The sequence below is a fragment of the Halyomorpha halys genome, unplaced genomic scaffold (assembly GCF_000696795.3).
Source record: "Halyomorpha halys isolate HHAL.00 unplaced genomic scaffold, Hhal_1.1 Scaffold60.1, whole genome shotgun sequence".
Classification (NCBI taxonomy): domain Eukaryota; kingdom Metazoa; phylum Arthropoda; class Insecta; order Hemiptera; family Pentatomidae; genus Halyomorpha; species Halyomorpha halys.
In genome coordinates, this window is record NW_027112396.1 from 515,372 (window position 1) to 533,289 (window position 17,918).

Here is a 17,918-nt window from a genome sequence, read left to right on the forward strand (position 1 = left end):
TATTACCTATTGCCCACAACTGTGTGGCAGATTGTAATATCTATCAATAAATAAATCTATCAATATCAAAAAAAAAATTTAGATTTTAGCAAATATTATGAAAACTACTACTCCTACGAAGATAAACGTCAACTACTTTATATCACATTAAATTAACTTTAATTTGAGTGATAATAGACATATGCACGTCTCATGGTTCCTAAGATATAGAATTCCCACAATAAATTCACTAAATACTGATTTTCAGTACATTTTTTATGAAATATTCCTTATAAAAAACTTTTTCTCGGTAATTTTTTAACGTAAACAGCTCTACTCGGAATCATGTTTTAGTAAATGTACTCTACTTTAAATGATGTTCTATTAGGTTTTTTAGTGTAGTGAGTACTTTTAACTATATGCAGCTCCGAATGAAAAATTAGTTTTTTTTAATATTTTGTATCAGTAACCATATTTTATTCCCCCTACCTATACTTGGTAGACTCATTAATTTTTACTAGTAATTATACATAGTTTTTATTAAAGTAATCAAAAATTTGCATGATCTAACTGACTTTTTTGCTCCTCTTGTGCTCTTGTACTCTAAGAAATAGCTCATTTTTACCCAACAAGAAATATTATCATACCCCGTGGGAATAACGCACGTATTCCCACATTGTTGGAATTTCAATTCGTATACGTTGGAGAAGAGAATAACATTTATAATAAAAAAACAACGGAAGATTTCAATAGAGAGTACAGTTAGGTCTAAGATTATATACATTGATACATTCCACAACATAACCAATAATTCAACAACGGGACTCGGATAGTATTGTGAAGGCTTGAGATATCTCTGTGGTCTGCGGCCAGCGCTCTAACCGAGGTGGAAAGTATTTTCTTCAACACGAATTTCCCTCTTTGCCTTTAATAATGTAGTTTTGATCCTTCTGAGAGATTATAGGAACCGTGCGTATGAGGACATTTTAAACACATAAGCCTGCTCTTTTATAGATATATTTATAAGTTATAATATTTTCATTATTTTTAACTGTAATATTATTCCATTGAAACAAAATCTCATTTAGAGCAGAACATATTTGCTTATCTCAAAGTACTTAAAAAGAACTGCCATTTTTGTTTTTTATTCTACAGAATTTTTTTTTTTTTATGAATTTATTCTACATTTTTTTTTTCCAAATTATATTTTAAGTTTCTCACATTATTTATCTATGTATCTAATAATATTTTTTCCCTCAACACATTACATCTTTACTTTTTTTTCCTCTTTAACAAAGGGAACAAAATTAAAATATAGAATATAAATTTATAAAATTTTATACGAGGAAAAGATGGTTGGAGGTGCGGTCAAAATAAAACACAAATAAGTTGATGTAACTTATTTAATCGTGCCAACGTTTCGGCTAGAGTTTCTAGCCTTCATCAGGGCTGAGAACAGAACAAGATAACAACCAATGAATACATTAAATAAAAAAGAAAATATAAACAGAATAACATATTTTATTTTTTATGAATGGAATATGGTACGTTTCGCCCCACGTTGGCTCAATAAAAATAATAGAATCATTTACTATTTGAGTTTTTTTTTACCGCACCCGGACCATATTCCATTCATCTATACACACCGTCAATCAATAATCTTCCAGTATTTTATTTTTTATTTTCTATATTCATTGGTAGTTATCTTGTTCTGTTCTTAGCCCTGATGAAGGCTAGAAACTCTAGCCGAAACGTTGGCACGATTAAATAAGTTACATTAATTTATTTGTGTTTTATTTTGACTGCAGCCCCAACCATCTTCTCGTATCCACGGTCAACTATCTCTCAAAATTATAAAAATTTTAAATAAAATAATAATATATACACATAAAAAATCTATCTTATTTTACACATAAGTAATATTCAACTACAATCTTAGAAAAAAAGAATCAACGATTATCTGCAAGGATATAACTATTTGCATATATTCAAATACAGATAATAATATATCATTTTAACGAGGTAATTTATATAAAACATAATCGATAAACATAAATGATAAAAACAGTAATAGATATAAAAAAGTGATAAATAATAATAATAATATACGTAGAAAATAAATAAATAAGGCAAAGTGTATAAATAAACTTTGCGGCCTTGCTTGTAGATCTTCTGCCAAGTTCGATTATCGTTAGTAATCAAGAATTCTGAAGAATTAGAAGAAACTATGCTATCACTTTAATTATACTATTTTGGATTTCCTGGGGATCATACATCATCACCTGCATGGGAATTAGCTCGGGGATTATTCATTGTTTGATTTATTTTAATATGTGGACCTGTGGATTTGTATGTTTTAACTTATTTATTCATTAAATTATTTTATTAGTATTATTATTTATCCATTCAAGTGTTTCTTTTAACCGGCTTTTTATCATATTTTCCTTTGAATCTATGTATTAGTTTTGTTCTGGTAAAATGTATTTATTTATTTGTTTTACTGTTAACTGATCTACTGCTGTAACTATTATTAACGGTTTGATCTCACATTGCCGTCTAATAGTGAATTTGTTTCACAGGTGAAATAAAAGTTTTGAAATGGTGAAATGGAGGGAACAAGAAAGGGAAATAAAAAAGGAATGAATTGAAATATTTGTATTTAGTTCATAGACTGGAATTGATTGCAAAAGAAAAAAAAAAAAAGGAGAAAAAAACTGTTTTCTTTCTATTTTATTATATCATGTAATTTATATATGTCCGATGATATATTGATTAGTATGCTGTGTAATGTAGCAACCCGATGTATTTTGCCAGCATGGATGAATAAACCATTTCTCTCTCTCTCTACCAGATGTATATCACAGAATTCTCCTATTGATCCTTAAATTATCAAATCTCATCAAGTCGATAGTACTAAAGCATCTTCATGAACCTAATTCCTGTTCCAGGTGAACTGATACTTGCCGAAGAAGATGGTCTGGCCGACTCCGACGTCAGTTCGATCTCGCCGACTAGCTCTTGCATATCTCAAACCGACAGTCTCATTCAGGCTTTCAACAGGTATTATTATTACTTCTACGTTACATAATATTACAATTATATATACTATTATCATTACATACAATTTCAATCATCAGCAATAAACGTTCTCGCAGCCAATTATGCGTTCTGACCCCGAGGATGTCCCCGGTCGGATGCAGTTCGGAATGCAGCGTCGAGCTAGGAAAAGAAACGGACAACCTGGTAGAGGAGATCTACATAGCCAAGCATTCCATTGCCAAGGGTAAGCAATGGTTCAATTACTTTTGTGGATTATTTATATTAGTAGTTTTGCAATTAGTAATGCACAACAACGATACGGATTGCTAATAATGGAAACTTGCTTTTTGCGTAACAAAAAAAAATTTTAATGCGTATTTTGAGCGATAAGCGATATAAAACACTTTGCAAAAAACCGTAAAATACCAAATTGGTTTATTATAACTTTTTCACAAGGATCCACAGTTTAGAATTTAATTCTTTAAGTTATTTGTAAATATATGTTCCAGGCATCGGACTCCTGCATTATATATTTCGATACATTATCTTTATCTATCTTATACTACCTTTATACAAATAACAATATGTATTATTAATTATCGCTTAGTACTATTCAACATGGAAGAAATTCATTTTTACAATTAATAATATTAATAAAAAAAATCAATAGTGGATATTCGAAAATAATTTTTTATTGAAATAGTCAGAATTAGGATATAAAGAAAGTTTTTCTTATTCTTTTTTAGAATGGCTCAATAAAAAAAGGAATACGCCATGATAATCTATTTTATATCGATCTTGACAGATTGTAATTTGGTACTTTTTTAAAATAAATTAGTATATTAAAAATAAATTTTAATCAAATTAGTACACCTGATAATAATCATAATAACGGTGTATTTCTTATAATCTGCTATTTTTAAGCTGACAATCAGATATGATACTGGTTTTAAATTTGATCAAACATGAAAATTTTATCTTTCATGTTTGATTAAATTTAATTAATAAAATTAATTATTTTAAGGTAAATTGGAAAAAGCAATATACAGGCTGGACTGCGAAAACTGTAAAAGAATATATATATATACATATATATGTAGGAGAGATATCCAAAAAACTGGAAAGCAGGATAAAACATGTCAAAATCGTACAAACGTACAGAATATAAACTGCACAGTATTTGCTAACCATAACTTTGGACCATAAATTTAATTTCGAACCCCACCATAATAAATATGACAAAAACACAAAATGTAGAAAAATCTTAGAGGCAATCCACCAAATAGGCTTCACACATAAGTAGATTCAGAAGGAATCGATAAAACCATTTAACAATAAAATTCTCCAATTCTAAACTACAATATTCAACTTGAATACCTATTACCTTTTTTATAAGTTTAATTATATTAATAGTTTACCTAAACTTATTAAATATAGACATATCAACAAGAAAGTAGGCAAACAGTACACAGAGATATTTATGTCCAAAGAGATAATACTTTGAATAACTTAACATTGGTTTGTGCTATGAATGTATCAGTAGTGAAAGATACTGGTTTTATAATTGTTTATTCCAAATCAATGGTTTCCAACCCATAGAAGTCCGCACTCTCACGCAAACCACCCGTTGTGGAGGACTATTGTTCAAAGTAGTTAGAAAGAGGATAGAAAACGGAAAAATAAATCATATTTTGAAGAACCATCGTTAAATAAACTTGTTATTTTACTAAAGTAGTTATTTTCAATCAATACATTAACTAGTTTTTTTATCTTATAATCTGAAAGAAGAGGCCACATTGTTCCATATCTCAACCATAACAATTGTTATCTACTTCACACGGAGGGATATATCTTAATAACGAGATTTTTATTCGTTTCTACAAAAGTGCTCCTTTTGTTGCATCTACTGCATCCCCTTTGCGTGTTTGAGTGCAGTGCTATCTATGCAAGATGTATGAATATATTTAGTGCGAAAAGGAGTAGAGCGTGATCTAATAGCCTACAAGTAACTTGTTGTGCAATATCCTCTGGTGTAAACATTACCGCGATCAGCTGGCTACCTCCAACGTTAAACAAATACCTGGTAGAACAGTCAAATTGTAGAAGAGCAATCACGGAACAACTTTTTTGCATTTTTAATTTCACTAATCTATAAACGGAATATACAGTTAAAGAAAGTATTCCGATCTAGAATCTAGAAAACTTGATCTCACAAAATAGTCTGTCTGTGAACAGCCTAGCTCAAAAACGTAAAGTCACACAAAGCTGAAATAACGTATTTAGGACAGGTGTCTGCCTGAGGTGTGGGATGCGAAATCGATTTTTTGAAGCCGATGTTTTTTTTAACACGGATGTTTTACATTTGTCTCAATTTTTAATTTTTTTTTTCGAAAGTAACTAAATAAAAACAAAAAAAATACTGTATAAACAGATTCCTATCAATAATGTAGTGGGATGAAATGAAAAAATAACTTTATTCTGGGACATATGTCAAATTCCTTGCAAAACATTGTCAAAAATACATCGATGTTTTTGAACATCCATTTCAGAAACATAAGGTCTGTTCCAATGACTACGTATGCTTCGGCCAGTCAAAGTGGTTGTTGGAACAAAGAATGCGACATCGACAACAAAAAACATCGATGTTATGAAATACCAATGTTTAATATTAAAACATCGTTCCTTACAAAACATTGCCAAAAATACATCGATGCTTATGAACATCGAATTCAATAACATAGGTCTGTTCCGACGACTTCAGGTAATCGAAAAATGCAGGTAGCATGTGCACTATAGGGTTCTGGAGGGAAAAATACTTGTTTTACAATGTTTTGTAAGAAACGATATTTTAATATTGAGTATTCATATTTTAAATCATCGATGTTTTTTGTAGTCGATGTCGCATCCCTGGTTCTAGCAACAACTGACTGTCCGGAGGAAGCGTGATCGTTGTAAAGGACCTTATGTTATTCAAATGGATGTTAAAAAGAATCGATGAATTTTTGGCAATGTTTTTTAAGCAACGATATTTTAATATTGGGCATTGTTGTTTTAAAACATCCATGTTTTGTTGTCGAAGTCGCATCCCTAGCAGCAACGTTTTTAATAAAATCGATCGACCGGAGGAGCCACTTTATAGAATCGATTTTTTCGAAAACCACTTTAATTATTTTGATTAAATTCACCGTGCTAACGTATTACTAAGAGAGCTTTAATATGAGCTAGGTCTTATCCTCATTAAAATTGTTAGATAGTGCTTAAATGACGAATTTCTAAAACATATTTCTCTACAGTACCTTTAATTTCGATTATTTTAAATAAAAATAAATAGTTCTCATCGTTAGTAATAATAAATACAAAATATTAAGGAATTTTATGAAAAATAAAGGGGAAAAATAGAAATATCGGATTCTAACGAGATAATCCGAGACTACCCGATCTTTTCGATTGCATTAGGGATTCGTTATCTTGTCATAAACGGTCAAATGCTTGGGAGCAGAGATGACCAAAAATTTAGTTGAAACTACTAGCTAAAGTTGCCATGGATACGGGTCTTATTCATGAATGAATCATTGATAAATAAATATCGTATCCATGACAATATTTGCTGACAATGCTTTGCCACAGCTATTAGTTTTGTTGTGGCAAGTTAATCAATGTCTTCAGCGGCAATAGTCGACGTTAGCAAAGAGTTTGAATGGATTTCCCACTGCCGAAATTATTATCAACATTTTTATTTCATTCGACTATTGTCACCAATTACATTCAATTTACACCATTTACATTATGAACAGGAACAAAATAAAAATAGGTTAAATGAAGGAAAAAGTAAATATCAGCAAAGTAGGTTGTAGATAATAAACATTCATATAAATAGTACTACATAACCTAGAAATTCAACCTCCGTTCTAGAATTCGTTTCAGAAAATTGTTAATTTAATTACTTAGACATATGAATATATCTAGAAATATATATTTGTGCGGTGTTAAATAAAAAATAAACCAAAGTTAATTAAGAAGATTTGAAACAACGTATACTGAATTGATAGAATTTTAATCATGGATCTACACGTTTGCCATTTGTCACAAATCCTACTAATACGAGAGCCCAAGAGGAGAAAAAAGGCAGTTATCTCACCCCAATTTTTTATTATTTAATTGAAAACTAGATATAATTACTAGTCAAAATTGATGAGTCTGCCAAGTATAGGTAGGGAGAATACAAAATGGCGGCTCTTTCAAAACGTTAACAATAATTATTTTTTATTCAGAGCTCTATTTCTTTACGACTACCAACAACAATGGAAAATTTTAGAGAGTATAATTTAAAGCAAATTTTCTAAAATGTAAGCCTTAATAGAGCTATTTACGTTCAATAGTTCTCGAGATATGCCTTTTTAAAAAGCAACATTTCATAAAAATTTTGTATCTAACGTACTGAAAGAGTAGTAAGTGAATTTATTTTGAAAAATCTATATTTCAAAAACCATTTAACGTACAGGTGTCTACTAGAACTCATATTAAAGCTTATTTAATGGGCTATAAAGTAGTTTATGACGTTTATTTTCGTATGAGTAGTAGTTTTCATGAAATTTGCTAAAATAAATTGATTTATAGTTGTTCAGACAAATTTTCATTTGCCAATTATATATTCATATGGTAGTATTATAAAAACTACTATCCCTACGAAGATAAGTGTCATAAACTACTTTATAGCACGTTAAATTTCCTTTATTTTGAGTGCTGGTGCTTCTTATGGGTCTAGAGATATATTTTTCAAAAATCCAACATTTTATACGAACAACTAGGAATTAACATTTTGTGAGTTTATTTCGTCAAATATCATAAAAACTACAACTCCTACTAAGATAAACATTATTAACTACTTTATAGTAAATTTAACTAGCTTTAATTTGAGTGCAGAGAGACATATGTACATCCAATGGTTTCTGAAATAAAGTTTTTCATAAATCAAACTTATTGTCCGAAAAACTATAAATCAATTTATTTTAGCAAATATCATGAAAACTACAATTCCTACAAAGGTGAAGGTTATGACCTACTTTGTAGTACATAAACTAGCTTTAATTTGATTGCTAATAGATATCTGTACATCACATAGTTCCTGAGATATAGATTTCTCAAAATAAATTAACTAACTTCTGATATTTCAGTACATTTTTATGAATTGTTGCTTTTTAAAAGACTATATCTCGAGAAATATTGGACGAAAATAGCTCTATTAGGGCTAAAATTTTAGAAAATTTACTCTTCTTTAAATAATGATCTTTTAGTTTGTCTAGTGCTGTGGGAAGTTTTAAAGATATAGAGCTCCGAATGAAAAATTAATGTTTTGAAATTTTTTATTCCCCCTACCTATACTTGTCAGACTCATCAGTTTTGATCTGTAATTATACAAAGTTTTCAATAATGTAATAGGAGATTGGAGTGAGAAACTGCCTTTTTTTCTTCTCGGCTCTTGTACTATAGACTTGTACAAATGTTACGTCGGTAGTCGGTCACATGCTTGTTTAGTTCTTTTGAATTTTTTCGGCTATTATAATCGATTTACTCTATTATCAATATAAAAAGAAACACAATATAGATAGGCGAAATTAAAGGAAACGTATACATCAGCAAACTAGGTTGTAGGTGATAAACATTCATATAAATAGGAACTAACTTCGTTCTAGAATTTGTTTCAGAAAATTGTTAATTTAATTACTTAGACATATATAACGTCTTCATAAATATATATTTGTCCGGTGTTATATAAAAAATAAACTAAAGTTAATTAATAAGATCTGAAACAAAGTATTAGATATTTTTAGTAAATAAAGATAAAAATTAAAATGGATGTTGAGAAAAAAAATAGGTTCTATACAAAATTTGGGGTCGTATGTGGATCTTTTTCATTCCGAATCGATTGATAGCAATAACTCGATTAAAAAATTAATATCGAATTACTCCCTTTCCCCTGACATTTCAAATAGATTAGAATTTCGTAACTTAAAATTGTACAGTTGAAGCCAGTTTCGTGAAAAGGGTTGAAATCGCCACAGTGGTGCGCTCTACCGGCTAACCATAGACAACCAAACCAGCCCACTAGCGCTCCTAGGAGATGGAACCCGCAGTCCTTGGAGTTGTAGTCATCCAACATGTTTAAATTATAATGTTTAATGACTTATAACAGTGTATTGATTCATATATAATTATGAAAAATAGTAAATATTAATAAATATAACATTTTATCAAATAAATATTGGAAGCAGATAGTTCACTGTATAAAGTAGATTATAGGAAGATAGATAATCAGGTTGGTGGTCAATAAAGGCATCAAAATAGTAAAAGAAAACTATTTATTGTTCATAGGAGGCCCCTCACCTCCAGATTTTAAAAATAGTACCATTTATAATGGCCATTTCACAAATAAAAAAAAACACTACAGGTAACCTTAAAATACCAAAGGTAGTAAAAGGTATTACCCAATACGATTTATTCCTTTTTCACATAATATAGCATTCACTAATTAATTGTTTTTTCTGTTTTAGAGGAATCGGAAAAAAAATTTATTGTTAACCAACCGCGCTTTTTCGCGCCACTTTGCAGGACTCTGTTAGGGCTGTCCGATTAATGAATAGATGACAGAGTCATCATTCTGTCATTTCTTCTTCAATCAGACAGCCCTGCAAAGTTGTACGAAAGTTGGTTAGCAAAAAATAGTTTTCTTTTACTATTTTGATACCTGTATTTACCGCCACCAGGACTATCTTTCTACAAAATAAATAAATAAATAGTAGTCTTAGTCTGATATATAAATAGTAGTCTTAGACACCTCTTGGCATCAATATTTCAACATCGTTTTTTCTTTATTATGTTATTTTTATTTATTATGCTTAAGTTATCAACCTTAGGGTAAGACGACTTTTATCTTTTGCTGAATCTACATGTTTGTCACCTGCCGCAAATTAAAGACTTATACAAATGCTCAGTAAACAAAGGAACCAACAAACGTCGGTATTCACATGCTTGTTTTGTTGATTTGTGAATTTCTTCGGTTATTATATTCGATTTACTCCATTTCCATTATAAAAAGGAACAAAATTAAGATGGGTGAAATAAAAGGAAACGTAAATATGAGCAAAGTAGGTTGTATATAATACAAACTCATAGCAATGATTTAACATGATTATAAATTTAACCTTTGTTCTTGAATTTTTATCAGGAACTTGTTAATTTAAATACCTAGACATATAATGTCTTTATTATAAATGTATATTAGCACTACGTTAACTCAAAAATAAACTGGTAAAGTTTATCAACAAGGTTTGAAGCAATATATTTATACCAAATTGATAGGAATTTCAATTATACAGTCTTAAACTAGAGTTAATTATTGAATCCAAAGGTTGGGGAACCCGAATATCATAAATATTTATCTGTTGGCAGTTGTAGACCAATGCTATCTGAACACAAATGATGCATGCAGCAAAAGCAACCTTCGCTTTTACCAAAAAACACTTGACAAGTAGGCTGCAAATTCAGGTCAACTTGTACCAGCCAATCCAAATAACTCATTTACACAATTGCACATGAGTGAATCTTCCATTGTTTGGCAAACAAGTAGGTGCCTCTACACTCTATTTGATTAATAAAATTATACAACTGAAAAGTTTTATAACATCATAAATAAATAGTGATCTTAAACGCATCTCAACATCCTTTTGTTCTCCAAATTAGTGTAGGAAAGACAGTTATCTAACAGGTTGGCAACCTACTCTAACTAGAGAGAGAAAGTCGAGGGTTCGCCACGAAATAAAAGTCAGCCTACCCAAGCAGGATCAGAATCTCTTATCCTCTATGATAGGTTATTGTTTACTTCCTGAGAAAGAAGATGCATAACTACTCAAAATTTTTGTTTCAATAAAAAATGAGAATAAACACTAAAATATGTCTATTAAATTTTAATAACATTTATTTTTTAAATATGTTTTTTACGTAAAAAAAATCTTTGAACTTACAGGCATTATTTACCAGAACAACATTGAAGCTTATGCCGCTAAAATCCCTCCAAATGTACCAGTGGTTGAACTCCAAGAAGCACTTAGTAAAAGTGAAAAAGAAATTAAGAATAATTTTGTTGAAAAAGTGATTGTGAATGTCGAACAAGATAGAAAAACCAACAGGAGTGAAGACTTTGATGTAGTAGTCTCAATCGACATAGGGACAACTTACAGCGGATATGCCTTCGCATACACAAAAAGCCCTTCAGATAAACAAATACACATGATGCGACAAACAGAAGGTAAAGAATACTATTTCAAACAACTTATGAGAATTATAAATATATATAATTAATATAATATAATTTATCATTAATTTCAATGATTGATGCTTGGTAAACAGGGAGTGACAGAGGTTTGAATAATCAAAAAGTGCCAACGGTGCTACTACTTAGCCCAGAGGAGAAATTCCACAGTTTTGGCTACGCAGCAAGAGATTTCTACCACGATCTCGATCCTAGTGATGCCAAACAGTGGCTCTACTTTGATAAATTCAAAATGAATCTTCATAATAATATGGTATTTTTTAATATTTAACTAAGATTAGTAGTCTCATGATAATAATATATATTATAAAATAATAATCAAGTGGTCTATAAATAGTCTCCATATAACAAAATAGTAAAAAATATTTTTTTCAAATTCAGCTATTGAGGTAAAATTTTTTTTTTTTATTATTATTAAATAAACATATTAGAATTAAGAAATGAAAGGCACAGAGAAAAAGATAACTTAATTGTAGAAAGATGGCGTATACAAATTTAATTCAACAATATATTTTTTTTATTTATAAAAATAAATGGAATTTGATCCGGGTGCAGGGCTTTGTCAGGGCTAAAAAAGATACAAACACTTAACATAAGTAAAAAATTAAGTGGAAACTTACAAGGGTATAAAATGAAACGTAAAAATTAAAGGTTGTAAACAATAAATTGAAATGGTAATAGTAACAGATAAAGAGAAGAAACATTAAAGAAAGTACAAATTAAGAGATGAAAAGGGATAATAATAAAATTATTTTATTCTTATCCCAAAAACCTCATGATACACACGGTCAATCAGCAATCTTCCAGTATTTTTTTTATTTACACTATTATATACACAAAAAAATAAAAAAATCACGCCTCTTTGCAGAACTAAATAAAAACAAGATACAAACAATGTAAAGCATGATAAGATTGTAAGAATGTTAGTACATCATAGAAAAAGAAGTAAAAAGGTAAATTAATAAAGTAAGTTAAGAAAATATAAGTATAAATGAATAATTATTAATGACAATTACAGTAATGAATAATAAAATTGAAACTGTTATTTTTAACATTATATGATTAATAATATTTATAAATAAGTTATTTTATTTTTATTTGTGAAAGATCGTTGATTAACCATTTGTAATACATAAAAGGAAAGTAGTCCAGGTGTGATAAAAAAAAAAAAAAACTCAAATAGTAATTAAACTATTGATAGAAGGCTACCATTTATCTATGAATTTATTCTTCTCCCCACCCCCCAACCACTCATATTATATACATTTATGTATATGATCCTTTGGTGAATGCCTATATTTAATTATGTCTTGCTTTAATATTATTTTACATCTTTTTGCTTTTAAATATAACCTCACCTATTCCCTAACTTTGTTACATTATTTTAGTTGTTATTTTGTTTTAGCCCTCATGAAGCCCTGTATCACTTTTAGATAAAATGTTGGCTTACAATAAATAATTTAATTACTTCTTCTTCTTTTATTGGCACAACAGGGCATGAAAGAAGAAGAAGTAAGCCCTTCGGCCAACCACATTTTTGTATACCATCCAGAACATTAATGTACAATTTATGATCCACTCTTTCCTTGCTCATCTTCATCATATAGTCAAACCATTTAAGCCTCTGTATCCTGTTATACAAGATGCAACATTCCTTGCAGAGCCAAAACAGTTTACCATTTTTCCTTCTTCGCCAATTACCATTCTCGCATACAGGTCCTAAGATTCTCCTCAGAATAACCCTTTCAAACCTGTCTAGCAGATTAATGCTTTTATTGGTTAGGGTCCATGTTTATAGTTTACTACTATTTGAGTTTTATTTATTTTTTCGCATTTGGACCATGTTCCTTTTATTTATATAGTTTTCTTTATATGTTTTTTCTTAATAACTTTTTATAGTTCATCATACTTTACAAAGTCTGTACCAATGTAGAATGTTCTAATTTAGCCCAAATGAAGGCCTGCTAAGTGAGGCGAAACACCAGTGACTAATTATTAATTTTTTAGGACCTTTTTCTTTCTACAATTAATTTCATTCAGTCTATTAACAAGCCAAGATAGGATAACCTGCCACACCTTTCGATCAGTGCTTCATATCAGTATTTTGGCAATAAAATAATTTGTTAATTTAATCATATGAATGAATAGTTGTAATAAAAGTTTTTATTAAACCCAATGAATGGAACTATTAGCACACATTGGAAAAAAAAAATGGACTATGATAATTTTTCTTTGCACCATTCAGATCAAATAGGTTTTTTTTTTCAAATCTGCTCTTCTTTTCTTAAAGAGGAGCAGAAAATTCTTTTCCCGGCTAGAAGAAAATATTGGAAGTAAAGGGAAAAGCTATTGGATCATTTGAAACTGAATAATATTTACTACAAAATTAATATTAACGACAAAAATTTACTTACAAACCTTAAGATTCTTTCCAACGAAGACTAGCTAACATTTAAGAGACGTATATTTGTTATCACTTGATTTTCCAACTTTTCTCTCAAAATGTTTTTTACAATCTTTCACCCCAGCACTAAGTGAACTCTAATATTTCTTCAAGAAACACACAATATATAGCTAAAAATAAAATATTTTCCTCATTGTTTTGTTATATTTCTTATGAACTGTTCTATTTCCTTAAACATTATATTTCATAATTATATTTTACCTTTTTTCTTTTTTAAATTTTCTTCTAGCATTATGAAATTAATATATTTGTACTTTGATAAAAGAAAGGGCCTAGGTTTATTTTATTCGTTTTGGAAAAAAGCTGTTTCAGTACACATACGCTGTTTTTTATTTGATTTGACATTGGACGATTGAGGAAATCTCCAACTGGTAATAGAAATCTAGTAACATTGAACTCAATTTCATTTATTTCTCCTACATTTTAGAATTAACAAATGATATATAGACAAATTGGCATATTTTGACATTGGCCATTCTTTTACAAAGGCACAGATTTATTTTTTGTTATATTCTAGAAAGTAAATTTGTTATGCATTCGGATGATGTCACCCAAATTCATATGAAATGAAAAGAAAATTACGTAACTGTCTGTTATATTTTAAGCAAAATATCTTTTCCAACTAAAATAAAGAATTTTTATGATTAAATACAATTAAATAATTGTTTCAAATACAAGAAAGTGACATTTACTTATTACTTACAGGATGTTAATAGAGAGAGCCAGGTGATGGCACAAAACGGACACAGCGTAAGTGCCCTTACAGTGTTCGCTCACACCCTGAGCTACATGAGGTGGCAAGTTGAGAAGGAACTGAGGGATCAAGGAAGGCTCCCGAAGGTCAGGTGGGTGGTCACGGTACCAGCTCTTTGGACGCAGCAGGCTAAACAATTCATAAGAGAATCTGCTTATATGGTTAGTAAGTAAACATTGTTAATATTTCGTGATTTTAGATTTATAGCAATATTGTTAATGGCTAAAAAAAATTAAAAGATACTAGTTCCTACTGAATGAGATAATGGTAAACCATTCTTTTAATTTATAATCTGATATCTTAAAGTTATTGATAATTATGTGAATTTAGATCCCAACTTCAACTGAAAAGGTTACATTGGCATTTTTACACCTCTTGAGATAACAGAAGTGGAAAGCTGTGATCTAATCAAATCTACAATAATAATTATTATTATTAATTAATTATGAGAGATAGTTGACCATGGATAACATATACGAGGAGAAGGTGGTTGGGGGTGCGGCCAAAATAAAACACAAATAAGTTGATGTAACTTATTTAATTGTGCCAATGCATCGACTAGAATTTCTAGCCTTCATCAGGGCTAAGAACAGAACAAGATAACAACCAATGAATACAGGAAATAAAAAAGAGAATATAAACAGAATGCCATAAAGTGAATGATTTTACAGAATGGAATTAATAAAATAAAGTGATGAGAGAAATGGAAAATAAAATGTATACATAGGTAATTGAGAAAGTAGATAAAATAACATAACTATGGAAATAAAATAAAAATGGAGTTATATAATGCAAAGAAATATGAATATATTAGTTATTAATAATTTAAAAATTAAAATTATGGAAAGAAAAATAAAATTTAGAGAAAGAAAATATGCATAACGATAATAATAGATATAGAGGCAAAATATATAAAGTTTAACAAAAGAAATGAATAGAAAAAAATATATATATATTTTGAAAACAACAATAATAATGTAATATCACTTTATTTTAACTTTATTCAATTAATTTTAACTTTATAATATAATAATTTAACTTTATTTATAATATAATAATTTAACTTTATTGAACAATAATAATATAACATCACTTTATTTTATTAATTTCATTCAGTAAAATTATTTATTCTATGTCATTCTGTTTATATTTTCTTTTTTTATTTTCTGTATTCATTGGCTGTTATATTGTTCTGTTCTTAGCCCTGATGAAGGCTAGAAATTCTAACCGAAACCTTGGCACAATTAAATAAGTTACATCAACTTATTTGTGTTTTATTTTTACTGCACCCCCAACCATCTTCTCCTTGAATAATTATTATTATTATGGTGAATCTACAATCAGGTGCCAAATCTTTGTCTCCTCCAGTAGCTCCAGTAGCTTCTTTGTCAACTCCAGTAGCTAATTGTCCTGGTCTCTTGCAGTCACCATCCAGTTTCAAACCTTCAGAGCATTCCTCACATCGTAAAACGTACATTCCTGGCCTTAACATGAAACTAAGGAAGTTAATGTTCTGCAAATAGTATAACAGTACCTAGAGCCTTGTTACATTTTTAATAATTGATGGCGTCTAGGATCTTATTTTCGGATGGTAGCTTGGCACCTGCTTCTATCAGCATCTATAATATTAATTATTAATAATTGTAAATATGGTGAAACATATATCAAAAGATTAATGATAGAATTGTAGGTTAATGTTTCATAATGGGCAATGTATGAGATTTTGCAAGATTTTGAGAATGTCTCTTTGCTATTTTCCAAAAACTTCTTATTTTACAGTATTCAAAAAGCTCCACTGTGTAATAAACACACACTGAACAAAAAATTATGAGAATATTAATTGAAGATAATTTTCTTATCTTACTATAGGATTTCCTTTTGTCTAAAAAGGATAACTATGGAAATCGATTATGACCTGAGATTTTTAGGTAATTCTTCATATTTGCAGAAAATTGATTTGGAAAACACTAGATTGGTGTTCAACACCTAAAAATTATAAAGTTAACCAGTAAATCCATTTCACTCCAAGCATTTTTCAAACACCAGTTGACTGAACTAATACTCTATATTTTGTATAGTAAATGTATTTCTTTGAAATTTTTATTAGCTTTCTAAACATACATAGTAAACAAAATTTATATTCTGAATTTTTTTTCTATTGTAGTAATTGTGTTGGTTTTAAATTAATGTTTTTGTAAAGGTATCACAGTAAAAATTACAAATAATACAAATGAAGTATATTGGTATAAATAATAAGGATAACCTCAGTTATTATTTATATTATTACATACATCAAATCAAGATTACTTTAAAAAAATTGTTTTATGTAACAAAATGAAGAAATACCAGTGAAATGTCAATTCTATTGAATTGTCAATGGCTTGTTTATCTTAGTATTTGTATGACAACTAAGTGATACATCAAACCATATTATTTCTTTTACAATTGATTCCAATTGTTTGTATTTTTTTTTCATACTTATTTTTTTTTTAACTAAAATTCATTGTATAAAAACATCTAAACTTGTTATTAATACTTGACTAGTTCACTTCTTTATTTACTGTTCACACATTTTTAAAATTATAGGATTTCGGTAAATAATCTATAGTATGTATTTTTTTATTTATTTTTACATCAATAATGAATATTTCAGGCCGATATTTGCTCACCTGAGACAGCCGACCATTTACTGATAGCTTTAGAACCAGAAGCAGCATCTGTGTGTTGTAGAAACTTACATTTCGACCAGATAATTCAATTCAACACAAACCGCTTGAGATCAGGTACTTAAATTTTAGATTTTAAATCATGAGTTATGAATAAGTAACAAGGGATACAAACAATATGATTATCAGGAAGTTACATGGTGGTTGACTGCGGAGGAGGAACAGTAGACATAACTGTGCACACAGTATCAGCGCAGACGGGAACCTTACGAGAGTTACACAAAGCAACTGGAGGACCCTGCGGCTCAATTGGTAAGCTTTCATCAACAAAACTTCCATTCGAAAAGTACTTTTTTAGTTGTTTTGAAATTAACTGATATTTCATTCATAAACAGTGTTCCATCCATATTTCTAAGCTATAGTCTGGGACCAACCAACCTTACTCCAAAAAAAAAAGTTCAATAATCAACATCAAACAAAACAATTTTGGAATATTTCATAATATCATGTCTAAAGGCTATATTTATGAGTGTTCCTAAGAAAAATCACACTAAGGGTCCTCTAAAGATCCACAAATTTCGCTTTCATTAACAAAATTTTCATTTGAAAAACAGTTCTTATGATATTCTATATATGTATGTATAGCTGACCGTAAAAATTGATATATAGGGAGATGGTCAGGGTTGC

At 29.3% G+C, this 17,918-nt stretch overlaps 1 protein-coding gene across 2 annotated transcripts in view; it reads left to right on the top strand.

Annotated features, from left to right (window-relative positions):
• LOC106692547 (heat shock 70 kDa protein 12A) overlaps window positions 1-17,918 on the top strand; it is a 57,266-nt gene that overhangs the window by 32,029 nt on the left and 7,319 nt on the right. Inside the window, exons 2-8 of one of the 2 annotated variants that reach the window (XM_014438549.2) lie at window positions 2,928-3,039; window positions 3,117-3,262; window positions 11,042-11,323; window positions 11,425-11,600; window positions 14,517-14,726; window positions 17,219-17,348; window positions 17,421-17,543. In XM_014438549.2, the coding sequence (XP_014294035.1) occupies window positions 2,928-3,039; window positions 3,117-3,262; window positions 11,042-11,323; window positions 11,425-11,600; window positions 14,517-14,726; window positions 17,219-17,348; window positions 17,421-17,543 (1,179 nt within the window). The remainder of the gene's footprint in view (window positions 1-2,927; window positions 3,040-3,116; window positions 3,263-11,041; window positions 11,324-11,424; window positions 11,601-14,516; window positions 14,727-17,218; window positions 17,349-17,420; window positions 17,544-17,918) is intronic. The other variant, XM_014438550.2, reaches the window with a different exon arrangement.